The 19,589-nt window shown below is 41.6% G+C and overlaps 1 protein-coding gene across 1 annotated transcript in view; it reads left to right on the top strand.

The window, feature by feature from the left end:
- Nucleotides 1-19,589, top strand: part of vta1 (vesicle (multivesicular body) trafficking 1) — a gene marked incomplete at its 3' end in the record, with an annotated part of 64,941 nt that overhangs the window by 6,755 nt on the left and 38,597 nt on the right. The window contains 1 exon segment of the mRNA XM_071515937.1: nucleotides 11,436-11,530. Coding sequence (XP_071372038.1) covers nucleotides 11,436-11,530 — 95 coding nt within the window.

Here is a 19,589-nt window from a genome sequence, read left to right as displayed (position 1 = left end):
TGTTATCTATACAGCTGATCGCACTGATGATCATATATGGACCTAGTTCATTGTGAAGGCTGCTTTGCCCTGATGAAGGTCTTGTGACCGAAAGCTTGGCACTTGATTTATTAAATAAACTTGCATGCATCTAAGTGTGCAGAACCTTCTTCCTTAATATTGGTCTGTTTTAACCAAATGGCCAAAACCACAAGTGAATTTTGAAGCCAATATAGAAGTGTCTGCAGCTGCTTCTAACTAGAGTCCGGCTCCCAAAAGACTCCAAACTGCCCAACTCCATGCAAGTCAATGGGACCACAACCCAAATTCTCGATTTGGGTTGTGGTCGATAAATTCGGCCTCAGTAGCTAATTTCACTTCTTCTAATGTGTGACCTTAATGCGATTTTTTAAATAATTGTGTCATTAATAGGACATAAGAGATATAATACAGGGTTGTTTGCCTAGTGATTGACAGGTCACCTGTCCAGCGATGGACAGGTCGCTGATTACGGGCCAGTAGTAGGTAGGCGGCGGGGCCAATAGTTGGTTCCACCCTTTCCCTCTCTTTGGCTGCTCCGGCTCCAAAAAATGTCAACATGGCGGCGACCGTAAAACCCAATCTCCAGGCTTCAAATCAGCCCTTCAGAAGCCAATGGGTGACTTCACACTCATTACGTCCATCTTTTTATACAGTCTGTGGTTTTGACCTGCTTGGAGCACTGGGTGGGTGGAGTTCGCCGTATTGGGACAATTCAATTTGTTTGACGTAGTAAGTTGTCAGTCACAGGAAGGGTATCTACAGGTCCTGAAGAAGTCTTAAAGTGGCAATTTTCAACTTCCTTGCTTTTTCCCCCCCTTCATCATTGGTTCTAAGTGGTCATTGCTACTGTAATACTAGATATTACTGGGTGTTGTTATGACCAAATGTACTGGGCAAAAAGAAAAGGAGACGAAATTCAGCTTTATATCTTTCAGCTGGAACTAGAGTATGAGAACAAGCAGCATCATACAATCGACTTTTGACTTTGAGTAAACAGTATTTATTTTTTTCATACAAAATGAAAGAACAAAACTAAAGTAAAAATACACTACAGTCGTGTGGTGTGGTAAGCAAACAGAAGAAGAGAGCAAACAAATTTGTCCGTTGATGAAATTCAATACTGCTGACTGAAGAAATGAGCAAGTTTTCTGACTCAAATGTGAGTTTGGAGCTATAAATAATGGGGACATAATTCTTTCTTTTTTATTTTTTTTTAACTTTTATTTTACCATCCAGGTGCAAATTGTTATTTACAAGGATGGCCTTGTTCAAACCAAATGGGAGAAATGTGAGTAATGAATAATAAATAAGGTGTTATAAACGTTTTTAGGATTGTTCATCTGATTTGGATGTTTTCTGCATGATTTTCTGCCTCAATTATTACGGTACAAAGAAGTGACTGATAAAAAAAAATTGCAGTGGCTGGTGGAGAAGTTTATTTCAGATCCTGTTTCCTAACTTTGAGCTGCAGCCCCTTTAGTGCAATCCATGCCTTCGCTGTCTCGAGGCTTCAAACTTCTTCTTAAATCTGTCTTCATCTCCATCTCCCCTTCATGACTGGAGTGGATTAAATAATGCCTGAGGCTGTTTCATAGAAAAGAGCAGTGGGTGCTGATATGTGTTGTTGAATCCTCCTATAGCAGATAAGTGGCTTAGCTTTATCACAGTGCAGAGACAAGCCTATGCTCATTGTTTTTCTACACATTGCAATAGAAGTTTTACAAAGGTGTGGCAAGTCTGCAGTGGTACGGAAATTGACTTGGATCATTTCCAGGTCTTTAAAAGTTTTGGAATTGGACAAAAACTTAAGAAAAGTTTTGAGAAAAACAAAACAAACTTTGCTCAGTCCCCATGCAAACGTTTTAATAGGCTGTACATTTTATTTACACTGTCATTTCGGTTTTGCGTGTTGGTGTGAAGAATCCTCACCCGAAGAGGAGGTGATGAGTGTTTTTTCGGATGGTGGTGGTCCTGATAGTCCAGTCCAGTCCACTAGGTTCCTGTGTAGGGTGCAGGGCGAGGGTGGATGCATGCTGTTTGGCATGCAGCCATAGTGTTTGCTGTGTGTGTTGCAGTGGACCAGTGATCCAGCCAGACCACTGGAGGTCAGCAGCGCCATGTGTCTGGGCCTCTGAGCCTAGATACTCCTCTGTGTGTGTGTGTGTGTGTGTGTGTGTGTGTGTGTTTATGAGGGCAGGAAACTTAACCTTTTAATCAGCAGGCCACAATAGCTGGTAAATCCCAAAATTTGCCCGCTGCTTTCACTGTTTTACCAGCCAAATAGATTTTTAGAATAGACTAGGAGTCCACATGATGGTTGGTTACTTGTAGAGTTGACTAACTTGCCAGAAACAGTCAAAATATACAAGCATGTGGTAATTGTGTGTGTGTGTGTGTGTCAGACAGATAGACAGATAGACAGACAGACAAGTCCAGTGTGTGAGAGAGTGTGAGAGTAGGGGAGAGAGAGTGTGTTAGAAAGGGAGAGAGAGTGTATATGTGTGTGTATGTGTGAGGGAGTGTATGTGAGAGTGTGAATGTGTGTGTGCATGTGTGAGAGAGTGAGTGTGGTGTGTGTGTGTTTGTGCAAGAGAGAGAGACAGAGAGAGAGACAGGGAGAGAGAGAGAGAGAGAGACTGTAAGTTCTAGAGAGAGAGAATGATTTGTAGTTTATTAGCTCTGTTCTCTATTGTCGACTCCATCATTATCATTCATTTCTTAAGTGCACAAACATTGGAAATCAACGAAATCAACACAAACCTTTCAGCGACAGAAACGATCCGTTCAGTCTGCTGGCCTGAATAAGCTCGGGCCGGGCCTCAGAAGTCGTACTGCGTCCTCTCGCTCTAACCGTCGATGCATTTTATCCGTCACTCGGCCTCAGCTCTCAATCAGCAGGTCTGTGCAAATTAGCCTGCTAATGCCAGCCAATATTTTACTTCACCTCCACCCCAGAACAGGCCAATCAATAGCGGGTTGAGTCAAAGCCATGATTTGTTTAGCTGTAATGAAGCGGCGTAATTCACCAGCAGCTCTCCGGCTGACAGCGTTTGGCTGCGGTACACCGGCCGTTTCAAACAGATTGGATCATTCACGTTATGGATGTGCTGTGGAGTTGAGGCTGAACACAGGTTCCCCACCTCCCTCTCTGGGGGATAGAGACTAGGCCAAGTCCCATTTATTTAGTTCAGCTCAAGGGCGTGTTCACAGCGAGCATGCTTGGAACAATTAATTTGAACTCTGGAGCGTTTTACTCCTTTAATTTACTTTGTTTTGCCCCGTGACAACAGCGCCATTCGAACTCCGGTGTCACCAGATAACGGCACCGAGACCCCTGAAAATCTCTCTGTCCTCGAACACAGTGATTATCAACCTTTTTCATATCGAGGACCCCTAATTTAGTCCACATTAGAGCCATGGACCCCCATTTGATGAGATTTTGTCTCTCAGACCCAAATGCGAGAATATTGTTTTTTGGCAGATATGATTTTGTCCAGAATTGCATGACTATCTGTATTGTAGGTAGAGAGATAACAGAGAAACTATCATCAAAACAGTCATTCTTCTACATTCTCTAATTGTGTTAACGTCTTGTAAATGGAATAATGCTAAAGTTGAACAATTCAGCAATTTTCTGGGGACCCCCGGGAACCCCCTCAAGGACTCCTGGTGGTCCCCGGACCCCACGTTGAGAACCACTGCTGATCTGAGGTGTTGTTTGTTGAAGTGAGATCGTAATCTGAACAACAGGAAACAATCCCAAAATGCAAGGGTTTATGGGTATAAGGAGACGGATGTTGACATCTGATTGCCAGCAGTTCCTCATGCCTGGAAAGCCTAGCATATCAAAATGAAGTGAGGGCAAACCGCAGTCTGGACTGATGCTAATATTCAGCTATTTCTTCATGTGTTAATGCTGCAGTAGTTGAGTTTGAAGGAAACCAGGAAGATGAACACACTTAGCCCCCCTCCCTCCTCCCTCCTCCCTCCAGTAGCAGTCGGCCTGCAGTTGACTGACAACTCAGAGCGAACCCAGAGTTTGCCTCAGTTGGTCAGATGCCCAAACCACAAAATTTACTTTGAAAGCAAATAGCAGAGCTATGGCGCAATCAGTATTGCAGAAATTCTGACATATCATCTTTCTCATTTATGTTCACCCAGCATGGGGATTACTTTGGCTGAATTCAAAAAAAATGTCAATTTATAAAACCCACATAAGACAACTTAAAGGTAAATTACAGAAAAGGGCACAGACAAGTCCATCATTTTTTTTTTTAAACTTTGTTTATTGGATTTTAAACGTAACCAGCATTTATACAATAATTGCACTTGTAAGTTATTTCGTAGGAATATAAAACAACACATCAACAACAACAATACAACAAGACAGGGTAATCACAAAAAAAGGAAAAATTAAGACAGAAAGATAAATAAATATAATAATAATAACAAAAAAATAGAAAAAAACAAAAACAAAAATACGTTCTGATACAATTGTTTACAGGTCAACTAGATCAGACAATACAGTCGACAAGTCCATCATTTTTAGCTAAGTTACAGGGACTTGAACGATTTGATTTGTCTGAATTGTCAGACTGTTTGACTGTTTTATATTCAAAGAAGAAGGCATCGTATCACAAATGACCAGCTGGTTCCTGCCACACGGTATGTACTCTAGATTTCCCTCCATGGTTTTACACTGGTCACATTCAGACTCAAGTTGTAAATGCAAATGACTAACAGTGACATTTTTGGGGCGTTCGGGTTAGATTGAGCCGAGCTACAGCCAACCACCTGCTACAGCCTGGACTAGACTGAACTAGAGTGACAAACTAGCTGTTCACCAAACACTGTACAGTTAGTTATGGAGAAACTCAAGGTGTGAGTCTGACAAGTGTTTTAACTTTGCACTTTGCTCTTTTCTCCCCCCCCATCCAGCCTGAGCATCTCTCTCTCTCTCTCTCTTTCTCTCTCTCTCTCTCTCTTTCTCTCTCTCTCTCTGTCACACACACTCTCTCACACACGCAGCTACGCAGCTATCCTGCATAATAGCGTCCTTGTCATTTATGAGAGAGAGAGACAGAAAGAGAGACGGACTACATTGGCCCAGATTCAGATTGGCACAGATTTTCTCCATGACCGACGTCAAGTTTGCGTCGAGGGTGGGGCGCTGTGCCAGGAGGCTTGATACTAATGCTAATTCTTCTTCTGTTGAACGTATTTTCTTACAACGCCACACTTCCTGACAGCTGCCCCCCCCCCCCCCCCGCCCGGCCGCAGCAACACACATGCTGTCTGTTTGGTTGAAGGATAGAATATAAACAACTCAAGCTGTTCATCGGGGAAACTCCCTCGTATTTCTTTAAGTTATCACAGTGAGATTTTTAATATTTTGGTTTCAGACCAAGCTATAATGAACATGTGGTTCTGTGTAGCTCAAGGGGAGAGCATGGCATTAACACCTCCAGGGTTAGGGGTTCAACTCCCTGTAAACACTGTAAAAATGACAAGTTGTTTCCAGACCTATCAAGCTTATTTCATTATATTTTTAGTCAAATTATCTCACTGCACTGGCAGATAATCTTGCTGGTTTCAATAAATTTCACTTGATTCATGCCAATATGCAATCATCATAAAACAATGAAGAAAATCTTCAAACAAGAAACTTTCTCCAAGACAGGTTCACTTTTACCAAGTAAATGTCCTGAAACAAGTTACATTATCCTGAAAAAAAGTCTAATTTGTTGAAACTAAAATGATCTGATCGTGCAGTGAGATGATTTCACAAAAAAAATAAAGCAAAAAAGTAAAATAAACTTGATAAGTCTGGATACAAGATAAAATAACTTAACAAGTCTGTCAAGATTTCCATTAGGGCTGCACAATTAATCATCTATGATCGTGTGTCGCTAGAGCCGCAACAATTAATCGATTAATCGATTAATCGATTAGTTGTCAACTATTAAATTAATCAGCAACTCTTTTGATAATCGATTAATCGGTTTGAGTAATTTTTAAAGAAAAATAAGTCAAAATTCTCTGATTCCAGCTTCTTAAATGTGAATATTTTCTCGTTTCTTTACTCCTCTATGACAGTAAACTGAATATCTTTGGGTTGTGGACAAAACAAGACATTTGAGGACGTCATCTTGGGCTTTGGGAAACACTGATCCACATTTTTCACCCTTTTCTGACATTTTATAGAGCAAACAACTAATCGATTAATCGAGAAAATAATCAACAGATTAATCGACAATGAAAATAATCGTTAGTTTCAGCCCTATAACACATTAGTATACCGTAAACAAACTGATTTCGATTTGGTGGGAAATCTGCTGGATTGTTTTACGGACTGCTTTATGGCACAAAACAGGAGCCATTTTTACTTAGCAAGTAATACACCACTTTATTCTGTTTCCAGTATTCTTACGGCAAAGTTTCAACTTCACGTTTCCTTCAGCTTACCTGGTCTGAATATTGGCTGTTATTGGCTCTTATCCTTCTTCTCCTCTCCTTCCTCAAAACAAACAGAGAGACACCAGGGAGGGGGAAGCGGGGCAATCGGCAACGTCTTATTTGCAACAGGAAGAGTCGCAAAGAAGGGGTTCATGGGAAATGTGATATTAATTTTGAGAAATGGAAATACACTTTCAATGTAGGAGTGTGAAACTACACGGAAAAAGTTCAAAATTTCAGTAAAAGGTTGTTCCTCTGTTGGAGAGCCACGTCAGCCCGATTAAATGACAGGCCTTTGAGGTAGCCAGATACTGACTGGTGATGGCACTCTTCAAAGGCCGTGTGTGTGTGTCTGTGTGTGTGTGTGTGTGTGTGTGTGTGACGGCATAGATGAAACTCTTTTTTTCTTTACTCCTTCCTAACCAACATCAAAGCATGAAGTCACAGTGCTGTTTTCTCTCTGTGTGCATCGTCAGCAACAGCAGTAGTCCTCCACCTGAGGGTTATGGGTTTAGGGTGTTGTTGAATGATTTAAAATGGCACAGAGTATAGAACTAATACCTTTTGAGGGCATTCTTTACTGTGATTATGAGTTTCATGGTGTTGAGTTCGCGCCAAAGTCCCCCCCCACAATCTCAGTTCATGACGGCTTTAAAGGGTGTCACGGCTTTTTTCAGCAGTTACCGACGCTTGTGCGCTGTCTGAAAAGTTCTCTTCAAAGTAGCTCACAGATAAAAAAAAAGTCGGGGCAGGTGACAGATCGCCAGTTTGCTCCCTGGTTACCACAAGAGTTAGGCTAGTCTTTGACCCGTCAGATTACTCAGCTGAAACTACCTGTCGTATAAATGGGGTGCATTCATCCCAAGACGAGATACTAAAAAAAATGTGACATGTAATATTATGAAATGATTGACAGGGCAGATTCTTGCGGCTAATGTTAATGATCGCCAGAGGCCACAAGCGTTGGGGGGGAATACTTCCGGAACGTTAGGAGGGCGGGCGAATCTCAGCTCGACTGTGGTTTTTTAATTTCCATGGCCTCGCATCCTCTGCCGCTGTCAAAGGCTTCTGTGTTGCAGTTCATTGTCTGTGAGCGGCCAAAGTGAATGTTGCGCTGTACGGGTGTAACGGGCACAAAGGACGGCTTTGTCACTAAACGACTGGCCGACTGGCTGACTGGAGAACTGCCTGACTTGCTAACCGGCTGCTTCGGTGGCTGATGACTCGCTGGCTGTTTGTCTGCCTGGCTGACTAGTTGATTAGCTTCCACATAAGCACATATACATGCATGTGTGTCTTGCTCGTGTTTTTTTTGGAAATATTGAGTGCTGCTACGGGCTTTGGAGGCTTGGCAGTGGCTCCCCACCAATCTGCCTTCTGAAATGGGACATTGTTCTGTTGATGTTGTGCAGGACAGTGACAGTGAGCTGTGACTCAAACACTAAACATGCAGTGGGAAACAGAGGGCTTACCATGTTCAGCACAGACCTAACACAAGACTGAGATCATCCCCCGGCATTGGGCTACGTCTACGCCACATGACAGACCTGGGTCCAATAGTAGCAAACAATTCTTAGTGTTTGTTTTGTATTCTGCTTGTGGCACCAGATGATTTAAGTTTACTGTATCAGGACAGCTTGGACAGGTTCTGATAAATTGTCAATCACAGAAAAGTACACAACATTGACTGTCAAACACTTGATTTTCCTGATTTCCAAACATTTTAGTGCTCATTGTATTCTCCTGAATGGTAAACCCCACCCAACTGGAACCCTAAGTAGCCTAAAACAAACCATAGACCTATTTGCCAGGTTCGGCATGCACGGACACATACTAGAGTATATCAGGCTAGATTTGGCCAAATTCTGTTAAATTCTGTTAAAACTGATAAATTTGTTTACCAGCTAGGATGGTTGGTAGGTGACCAAAATATCTTACTCTCTTCTAAAAATTTGCCTGGCTAGTAAACTAATGAAAGTGGCCAGTAAATTTTGTTTCAAGGTATGCAAAAGTCCCCCAACTGCTGCAAGTCCCCCAACAAGAGGACGCATACCACGGGTTGAGAAACACTTGCACTCTTAGGTGCTGGTTGCTGTTGTAGTCTAGTAAAAAGGTGCTACTGTAGCATTTTAAACATCAATATAGCATCGTCCAATTTAGGGCTGCAACTAACGATTATTTTCATTGTCGATTAATCTGTCGATTATTTTCTCGATTAATCGATTAGTTGTTTGGTCTATAAAATGTCAGAAAATGGTGAAAAATGTGGATCAGTGTTTCCCAAAGCCCAAGATGACGTCCTCAAATGTCTTGTTTTGTCCACAACCCAAAGATATTCAGTTTACTGTCATAGAGGAGGAAAGAAACCAGAAAATATTCACATTTAAGAAGTTGGAATCAGAGAATTTTGACTTATTTTTCTTAAAAAATTACTCAAACCGATTAATCAATTATCAAAATAGTTGTCGATTAATTTAATAGTTGACAACTAATCGATTAATCGATTAATCGTTGCAGCTCTAGTCCAATTAATTATGGTAGCTTAGTATAATTCCCGTAAACAAAAGAGGCCATGGTTGAGACGATCGGTAGCCTCTCATGCCATTAGAACTGTTGGTACTAATGTTTCTCAAAATGAATACCACATTTGCCATAAATCCCGGTCTATCTCCCCCTCCCCCTTTCTGGCATCTTTGGCTTTACTGAAGAGGATGGGCCTTTCACTCCTTCCATGATAATCTCTAAAAGCCTTTAGCTCCGTTTGCTCTGGAAGAACAGCGCCCTCTTCCTGTTTTATTCCGCAAAACAGTGTAAGAATACTGTGTTTTTTTATATGAATTACACACTCTGTTCTTCGTTTCCTTTGTCCTGCAGAGTAGAGTGTTTTTTCTTCCCTACATACCGTAATGATGTAATCAGTGCATGTACGTGTGCATGTCCACTATATATGGTTATGAGTGTTTTGAGTGTTCTTATAGGTGGACAATAGTATATGCTATCCATACGTGTTTCCATATTGGGTTAAGTTGGTTGGCTTTGTCTCAAGAAATTTGAACCTGTGGGTTTGGCTCTGTGTCAAGATTTACGATTTTATTTAATCTATATAAGTGAATCCTCTCCACTCCTTTCTTTGTCACTTCTTTGTTGCTTGTCTGGGACACTGAACTGAACCATGCATGTCTGAATAAAGAATCCACGGAAGACTCTTGAACCTTTGCTCACAAGGGTGAAGTTTATTTTTCCCCTACAACGGTCCGACAGATTTCCCTCCGAGTCCGACCAGGTGGGTCACAGTGTGAAGTGAACTGTGGAGGCCGGTAGAGGCTGACAGGCTTCTCAGAGATTGTCTCATTTGTTTTGGGTTATTATACTAATGTGTCAAAATTAGTGTGTGTGCCTCATGGACATAACCATGGGTATTGTGGAGGTAATAAGCAGATTGTTGAGGTAATCTGGTAATCTGGCTCCATGTCATCTCATAATCCTCCCAGCAGCTCATTGACTGGAATGAGAGGAAAAGGTAATTCCCCTCACCTCACATTGATAGTGTGATGCTGACTCTGCTCAGCTACACAAAGCTCAGTCTCCCTGTACAGGTTGTATACACACACACACACACACACACACACACACACTCACACATGCTCACAGTGTGAAAATACTAGAGGTGGATGAAGCCTGTAGTGTGTGTGTGTCTGTGTGTGTTTGCCTTACGGTACAGTTTTCTCAGCTGGGTATTTTTACCTTGTGATTCTCCTGTGCTTACTCAACATCACCTGTGTGTGTGTGTGTGTGTGTGTGTGTGTGTGTGTGTGTGTGTGAAAGCCTGTTGACATGCTGATTTAGTGCTAGTGGATGTTTTTATTCCACCATAAGGACCCATTGATAATTTATGCTGATGGAGGTGTGTGTGTGTGTGTGTGTGTGTGTGTGTGTGTGTGTGTGTGTGTGTGTGTGTGTGTGTGTCTGTTATCATGCGCGTGTGTATGTACAATATTGATCAAAAAAAATTTATTTACTGTGCGGCTCTATTTTATACACGTGTAGCAGACGTTTCACGTATGGTTGCACAGCTTAATCCTGAAGAGGGCTATTCAACTTCTGTTAACTTCTGTGACACACACACACACACACACTGACATATTCTAGCCTTTTACAGCAAGTAAAATGAACAGAGAAATAAAATGGCAAAAAATGACAAATTGGAGCATTGATGTAAGGGAAAAATGGAAAATGGGAGCATTGAAATGTGGAAAAAAGGAAAAAATTGGAGCAATCATATGAGGGACAGATTCAAACTTTGAGCATTGTTATGAGGAAAATTTGAAAAAAGAAATTGGAGCATTGATAAGAGGAGAAAAGGAAAGAAAATGACATTGATATGACGAAAAAAGGAATAATTGGAGGATTGATATTTTTGTCTCTAGTCTAGACAAAATCTTTTATTTTCTTTTTTTTTTTTTTTTGGAACAATTAGCCAGTCAGTGAGTCAGTCAGTCAGTTGTCCCTGCAGGCCCTCTGCTCCCCCCCAGGTCAGCCAGCTGGAAGGTTTCAGCTGAAGTCTTCGGTGATGTGAACAGGAAAATCTGACCGCAGAACTAATTGACAGGTGAGGGATTGTGGGAGTTGGAGTTCGGACAGAGCAGCAGCTCTTTACGATCCGATCGCTCCTGGTTTAGATGGAAATCTTTCTGACCTGCCTTCTGGCGCTGGTGTGTTTTTCTCCTTGTGTTGGATCCGATGTGAAGGAAGAGAAACATCAACGGCTTGTCAGGGAACTGCTTGGCAGCTTTGTGGTGAAAGATTGATGGTGACTTTGTCTGATGAGGCTTCCTGAAGACTCCTCTACAGGCTGTGGAGGAATGGTTTTATTGAGCAATAATACGATGTTTTATTATTCTGTCCTCATCTTTGTCTCTTCACCGTTCCTCCCCCTCCTCCCCTCTCCTGTCCTGCAGGTCGTCTCTATGCTATGCAGACGGGCATGAAGTTGGACAGTAAAACACCGGAGTGCCGAAAGTTCCTGGTCAAGCTCATGGACCAGCTGGAGTCGGTAAGCTAAGCCCGCTTTAGCCCTGTTCCCCCCTGGGTCCAGATGCTGTCCAGTCCCTCGGGGCCTAGCTAGGTGTGCAGCATCAACTGTTACTACAGTCCTGGGGCCAGTTGCATAAAGCTAGTTTAAGACTAGTCTAAGCCTTAGACTGGTCTTAGATTCTCAGGTTGGACGAGGCTAATTAAGACTGTCTGTTACTTAAATATTACGACTGACTTATTTTGAGGTAGGAAAGATAGCCACCTTCCCCCTGGCTAATCTTGAGTTAAGAACTTTGTTGTTATGGCAACGAGTCGGCCTAACTGTGAGTGGGAAGTTTAAATACTGAAGCTGTTTCATAAAAGATGGCAAATCTGTTTTTTGGAAAGACCTGAAGAAGAGAACGAGACAGAAACAACACATTAGAGATCTACAACAATCAAGAAGTTGTAGGAACGGGTAAATATAAGTGTCTATAGAAGTTTGACTTAAGGTCACATTTACGTCTAAGACTAGGTCTATCTTTATGCAACTGGCCCCTGGAATAACCAGGATAACCACATCATTCACCCAATGTATTGTCAAGAAGAGTAAATCCACTCTACTATATTGCTACGCTCTGGTAGGTCATAACAACCTGTTTGCCAAAATGTTTCGTTAGAATTGCCCAAACTTAATATATTTCATATCTCGTCAAAACTGCTTTGCTCGCTCAATCTAGTTGTAACTAAAATATTCAGCGGTGGAAAATATACAAGTTTTTTCATGCATAGATTAGCCACTGCAGTCGCACACATTAGAGAGTGAGAGTGTAACACTGGATGAGTGAGCATCACTCAGTATGAGCTGAAAAAGCACTGTTTGGTTTTACCTTGGAACAAACTGTGGAGGGACGACTCAGCAACTGTCAGGCACTGACTACCAGTGAGGAGGTACTGAGGTATTGAGCAGCCCAGCTTTTGGGAATAAAGGAAGGAAAAGCTGAGGAAAAAATACTCGTTTTGTTTTATAGACAACTGACAAAAGGCTTAGAAAAATAAAACACTAAATAACAGACAAAAAAAGTAAGAACCCTAAATGGGAGAGGAAGAAAAACAAAAGCTAACTAAAACAGTGATACCCCCCCTCTTAAAAAAAAAAAAAAAGAAAAACTAAAAACTAAAATCTGTAACTGTCCTGTAAAGCTGGGCTCAGATTACAGGAGTTTTAAAATCCTAACCGATTTTGAAATGGGGTTGCATCACGCACATAAGGAGAAACGTAACTGATTTTCTTCTCTCAAATCGCAAACAAGCTCACACTACAAGTTTAAACATGATGGTGCATCACACACTACAAGATATTATTAAGATTATCTTGCCCGACGGAGCTTCTGTATAAGTCACGTGACCATGGAGAGGCAGGAGGCAGAAAGGCCAGACGAGTTTGGATGAGGAAATGTTTGGAGAGACAGACATAAAGCGGGCTGTCCGTTCCGGTACCAGATATTCTGCACCGAACTTCGGTTCCGACCAAGACTCAGGTCCAGGTTTCTCCTCCGATTGTCGGGAGCGGCAAATCGGGGATAAATCGGCGAAAAACTCCTGTAATCTGAGCCCAGCATAAGGAGAGTAAGAATCTACAGCTGATCCTGTTTAAAAGCCTTCGATGTGATTAAAAACTTTTGCTACTTCTCCCATGAACCCATGAAAGGCATAAATTCAGCTGATCACACTATTCAACAGACTGTCTGACCTGAATTTGGCTCCTGCTGCCCACGTCTTGCCAGACGCCTCACTCTTGCAAAGTGAATGACAGCATCATATTAAAACAAATCATGGCACTGTGTAACAGTTAACAGGCCGAGCTGCAGTCAATTAATGGCTGTTTTGAACTTGAGAACTGAAATATCTCAAATTTCAAAATGTCCCTCTATGCCTGTTCCTAGAACCGCTTTCTGTACAAATCAGCATTGATAGATTGTCAGTAACGCAAGGAAATTTTACTTCTAATCATTATCTTCTTATCTTCTTTATTTCACCAGTTGTTTGCCTTCTATTAAACCCCCAAAATCCACCGGCCTTGCTAGTGCTAAAGGACAGCAACTAATTTAGGCCTTGGTTCACAAATTAAGATTTTTACAGACTTGATCCTCTATATTTTACAGTTATTGAATGATAAACTTTATGATGTAGTGTTTTGGAAATGAACTCATTCTTCACGATCTCCTTACTTGGTGGGAAATTCCCTCTGGCCCCCAGCTACATGCTGCCAAATTTGAACAATGGTATAGAAAATGAGTTTGATCATTGCCAGGGTTGCCTTACAGATTAGAAATTGGAGAAAAGTGTGTGAACGAAACTGAAGAGATGGAGAGAAAGGCTTTCAATCCCCATATTCATACATGACTACACATTATATGTAGCTGTAAAACTGCTGGCATTTGACATATTGAAGAATAATGTTCAGCTATATAGAGTTATATGGTCTAGATGAGAGTCATATTACCCAGCCACTACATCATACATCATACTGAACACCGACCAAAAGTACTGTATGGGGTTTTAAAATGTAGAATATATAGGATCCTTGTCAGCAGTGGAGCTGTAACACAGGCAGAACTGCTGGCTGGCAGTAATGTCACCTTTACCATTGGACCGCATGGATGAATGGCTCTTTTCTTGCAAAACACACTGTGGAGCTCTAAGACTGGGGTCTACTGTAATGAATATGCACACACACACTCACACACACACACACACACACACACCTCTATTTTAGCAGCCCCTCTCTAAAAGGCTTGACATTTGCCTGTTGTGCCTTAGCAGCCGGGCCGATGGCAGTGGGCCTTTTCAGAGGGATGAGGTTTCCCTCCTCAGAGAAATTAACTCGACGTCAGCAGGGCAGATCGGTTGTTTCTCAAACTGTGGTGTGCGCCCCCTAGTGGTGCGGTGTACGACATGGAAGGAAACTTATCTTTTTTTGTCACCCATAAATTCCAAAAAACGTACCAGCCTCTTTCACTAAACTCTGATTTATATTCATATTCAAGTTTTTCCTCGTCAGAAACTCTTTAGAACTTTGTTCAAAGAAAAGGGATTTTGTTAAAAGAAATAAATGGATATCAGTGTGCAGGATTTACTGAGTTTGAGTCTGATGAAATGTTTTGATTCATGGATCAAAGATTACCTGCAGTTCTAAAACTCCTTGTTCAGAAATCCATTTTGGACGCTCCTCTCTCATAAGAAATTAATTGCAGCCTCTGCTATTTGGAAATTGCAGAATATCACATTGTGATTTCATTCTTTTTTTATTTTTTTTCGATTAATTGTTCATCTCTACACCCAAACACCTTTTTTTTTAATACAATAGTGCCTCCAAATGATGGTTGGTTACCTGCCAAAGTTGCTGCTGGAGCTGACGATTTTACCAGCTTCAGACAAAATTAATGATAATTTTGCCGGCGGTAATTTCCCACCCTGCTGCACAGAGATAAGCAGAGAGAGAGAGAGAGAGAGAAAGTTTCTGAGGCACATTTTTACTGACCTTTTGATTTCTCTTGCGCCTTAAATACTGTACAAAATATTCAACGGTAAGAGAGAGATGGAGGCGTGCGAAAGTTTGAGAGCGCCTGAAGTCAAGGCTTTAGCTGATAGTCTCTCTCTCTGTCTCTGTCTCCCATTGTCTCTCCTCCTCTCACCGTTTCTGTATCTCGCTTGCTTTTCTCACATTTTTCTTGCACTGTCACCCTCTCTTCCCTGCATATATAGCAGAGTTGTTGAGCCCCTGTTCTAGCGGTCGGCCACTCCGATTCATCTGATCATCAAGGCCTTTTATTCGTTCCCCGTTCCAATTTTAAATCCAGAGGTGATCGTGCCTTTTGCGGCTGTAGCTCCCAAACTTTGGAGCAGCCTTCCCCGTCCCATCAGATCTGCTGAGTCTGTGGTTTGTTTTCAGCGGCTTCTGAAAACTCATTTCTATAGGTTAGCCTTTTTATAAAAAATCTCTCTCTATTTTTCTTCAGTTTTGTTTATTTTGGTCGTGTGCTTTCACTTTTGCTAACCTGTCAAATGCATGTATATGTGTGTTTGTTTGTGTGTATGTATGTATGTAGGTATGTTTGTATACTTGCATTTGTATGTGTGTATTTTATATGTGAAGCACTTTGTAACTGTGTTTTAAAAAGAGATATACAAATACAATTATATTATCATTATTCCCTCACCCCATCTCACTCTCTCTCTCTCTTACACTCACACACCGACACACACCGTCGGTCTAAATACCAGCTGTGTGTGACTTATTAATGAGGACATTTATCACCAGACACAATTATGTCTGAACTTCCCTAGAAAATTAGGCCGTTTGATTGAACTTTGCTGAACAAATCAGGCTGTTTGATTCTATTTTCTTTGATGTGGGGTGTTTTCTTTTAGCCTCTAATCAATGTGTGACTCAGGGACAGGTATCCAGACAGGTATCCAGGTGCATGACTGTTAAAAATAAGATTATTCGACTTCCTCAAAGGACTCTGAATCAGCTGAGCATTCACATGAAAATATACCCTGTCTACAAAATACTAGGACCGAAAAAAAAATTAGCTTTTTATAGAGTCAGTGTGAAGACGAGCGGAGGAGAGGAAAGGAGGGAGGAGAGATGGTGGGACAAGTGAAGAGTTGGGTTGGGCTGCAAAAAAAATATCTTAATCACCATGTTAACTAACTGCAATTCCCAAATCCCAAGAGGCTGCATTCTGAGCCTTTTTAAAAGGGCATTGTGTTTCTGACGGCTTCTGTTAAAGAAGTTATTTTGATGCCGTGAAGAATCCCCACACGACAAATCGGCTTACATGTTAAAAAATATCTTTCTTTTTTTTTTTTACTCAATGAGCAAATTCTAAGCTGTGGCATCTGATTTTTGAATTATTTTTTTTTTAAAGCGCTAGGAAAAGAAACGGTGCAGAAAATGCTGTGTATTGCAATGCAACGTTCAGCAAATTCATCACCTAGTGGAGAGGAGAAGAGAGGAGAAAAGAGGAGGTGGATGTGTGTGTGTGTGTGTGTGTGAGAGAGAGAGAGAGTGTGGGGGGGCGGGGGTGATTATAGAGGGGAGGAGGAGACATGGGGAGGGAGGAGGGAGGAGGCAGGGTGAGGTGGGAAGTCCCACTGTGATGTTTGACTCGCTTTGTGGATCGCTCAGAGCCAATTAAGGGAGGCTCTGGACACAGATGGAAACATGCAAGCATGGGCGCGCACACACACACACACACACACACACACACACACACACACACACACACACACACACACACACACACAAAGAGAGCTGCCCCCTTGAGCCACGTTTTACAGAGGCACCAGGGATCTTCATTACTGTCTTCTACTCAGGATGCCTCTCCTCTCTCCCAGCAGGACACACATCCGCTGCTTTGATGTGTGTGTGTGTGTGTGTGTGTGTGTGTGCGTGTGTGTGTGTGCGTGTGCGTGCGTGTGCGTGTGTGTGTGTGTGTGTATGCGTTTGTTCATGTGCATGACTGTGAGTATGCGCGCGTGTGTGCGTTGTGCACACTTGAATTTGTTCGCAGCTTTGTGTGTGTGTGTGTGTGTGTGTGTGTGTGTGTGTGTGTGTGTGTGTGTGTGTGCTTGAGTGTGTGTGTTCTTGTCTGTTGTTTGTGTGTGTGTGTCTTTCTATTTGTGTGTTTGTGTGTGCTGAACCCCTTTAGAACCAAACTATTTTGAGAGACAATAAAAATCTGTTTTTTCACACCGATGCCATGCAAAAGCAAATCTTTATATATATATTATTAGGTTTTAATGGTTGTTACTTGGTTGTTGGTTGGTTGTTAATGGTTCTTCTTATTAGGTGTGTGTATATTCTTTTGTGTTCATGTGTCACCGTATCTGCAGGCCCTTTTTAAAAAGTCTGGAAAAGTATTAAAATGTCTCAAATACACTTATTATAGGTCATATTTTTTAGAGCTGCAACGATTAATTGATTAGTTGTCAACTATTAAATTAATCGGCAACTGTTTTGAATAATTTTTTAAGAAAAATAAGTCAAAATTCTCTGACTCCAGCTTCTTAAATGTGAATATTTTCTGGTTTCTTTCCTCCTCTATGACAGTAAACTGAATATCTTTGGGTTGTGGACAAAACAAGACATTTGAGGACGTCATCTTGGGCTTTGGGAAACACTTTTTCACCATTTTTCCAATCTTAATTAGCCTAGACCAACCTGAGAATCTAAGACCAGTCTAAGGCTTAGACTAGTCTTAAACTTTATACAACTGGCCCCGGGTCTTCCATCGTATTTCTTTTACTGTAAAATTGACCATTGACCATGTTCCTTAATTAATTTCCTTGTATCCTTTTTCTTATTCTGCCCATTTATAGGTTCTGGGCTTTCATTAGTTATGTTCAATCAGAAGCTGGCTGCTGTGTCCAGCTTTGCTTCTTTATCTCGGTTTTTAAATTGGTTTTAGATTCAATTCCGGGCGTCTTTTAAAAGGTCTTCACAGCTCTTAAATGTGGCTTTCTGAAACCTGCAGACACCCTGATGTGTGCGTGTGTGTGCGTGTGTGTGTGTGTGTGTATGTTCCACTCTGAACTAGCCGGTAGTCATGACTCATCTCCATGGAGCGAGCGAGTCGGGACCGAAACCGCAGCCGCTCGTGTCTCTCCCTCTCCCTGATGACCTGGCTCATACTGACACAATACATGTTGGACTCATTAATTCTTTTTTTCCACCATCATCACAGGCCCACAGGAAGAATCCCCCCGCTGAAACCCAACTCTCTGAGGCTTCGCTCTCACTGGGACGGTGGAAACTCACTTGTCTGAAAATCATTTTCTTCTGGTGCGGGTGGGAAGTTTTACCACCAGCTACCAGTCAGATCCTGCTAAATATAGATGTTTGTCTACTGTAGCAGCTGCAGAAGTCTTTGCTGCACTGCCAGTCAACAGTCTGGACCCACCTGACTGAATGTTCTAGGTCTTTCATTCTCTTCAAGCCATTTTGATCTAAAGGCTTCTGCTTAAATGCTTGAAATTAGTTTCTTAAGTCCTATTCACACGGGACTAGTATTACCTGGGGACCTCATGTGATTTAGAAATTACCCCCCCGACGTCTGTGTTTTGTGCGGCGCATTCGCACGGGATAAGCGAAGTCTGTACTTTACTCAAATTTACTGACATTATCCCCCGGATATATTAACGTTGAATTATGATATGAATCATCTGGCTTGTTTGTGCACTATTTTTGGAGAAATATTGATTGGAAAGTGTCTGGTTGCTAGCTATAGGCCTAACGTTACTATTAATAGGCTACCACATAATAACTGTTGAATGTCATCCATCTCGTCATCTTTCGAGATTTCGCTCTTCTGATGGATTTGAGCTTGTTCTTTCTGCGAATGGGTCTCCATGCTGTGTAGTGAAATGAGCCTCCTGAATTTGCACCCAAAATGCTGTCAAAACTTTCATTTATAGTTTGCCAATGCAGCCTCCATAATTCTTGACCAGAAAAGAGGCAGAAAAAAGGCACGGAGAAAACAAAAAACCTTGAAAAAACAACAAAAACGACCCCAAATCACAGAGATGCCGATTCGCACGGGACTAATATTATCACATGACCTCTGTGTTTGGTGAAATATGGTAGGTAATTTGCAGTGGAATTTTTACTTTACAAATTACAGACATGGCAGATTCGCACGGGGTTAAAATCACAGACGACCTCCGCAATTATTACAAATTACTAGAGGTCCCCAGGTAATACTAGTCCCGTGCGAATAGGGCTTTAGTCAAATATAAATAGTGAAGTTGATCCTATGTATGAATTTCTTTCCAAAGCCTTTGCCTTTCCATCAAGGCAAAGGGCGGCTGCTTTAAAGAATCTAAAATATAAGATAGTTTTGATTTGTTTAACATTTTTTTTCGGTCACTGCATAATTCCATTTGTGTTATTTCATAGTTTGACGTCTTTACTGTTATTCTAAAATATGGAAAATAGTAAAAATAAAGAAAAATGTGGTGTGTCCAAACTTTTCACTGGTAGTGCACATTCTAATAATCGAGTTAGTTGGTCAAATAGTAAAAAAGCAGCT

The sequence above is a fragment of the Centroberyx affinis genome, unplaced genomic scaffold (assembly GCF_046629955.1).
Source record: "Centroberyx affinis isolate AG114_WGS23_722 - 3 ecotype Tasmania unplaced genomic scaffold, CSIRO-AGI_Caff_v1 ptg000381l_1, whole genome shotgun sequence".
NCBI classification, from domain to species: domain Eukaryota; kingdom Metazoa; phylum Chordata; class Actinopteri; order Beryciformes; family Berycidae; genus Centroberyx; species Centroberyx affinis.
Note: the sequence above shows the minus strand (reverse complement) of the source record. Positions and strands in the feature narration are given on the sequence as shown.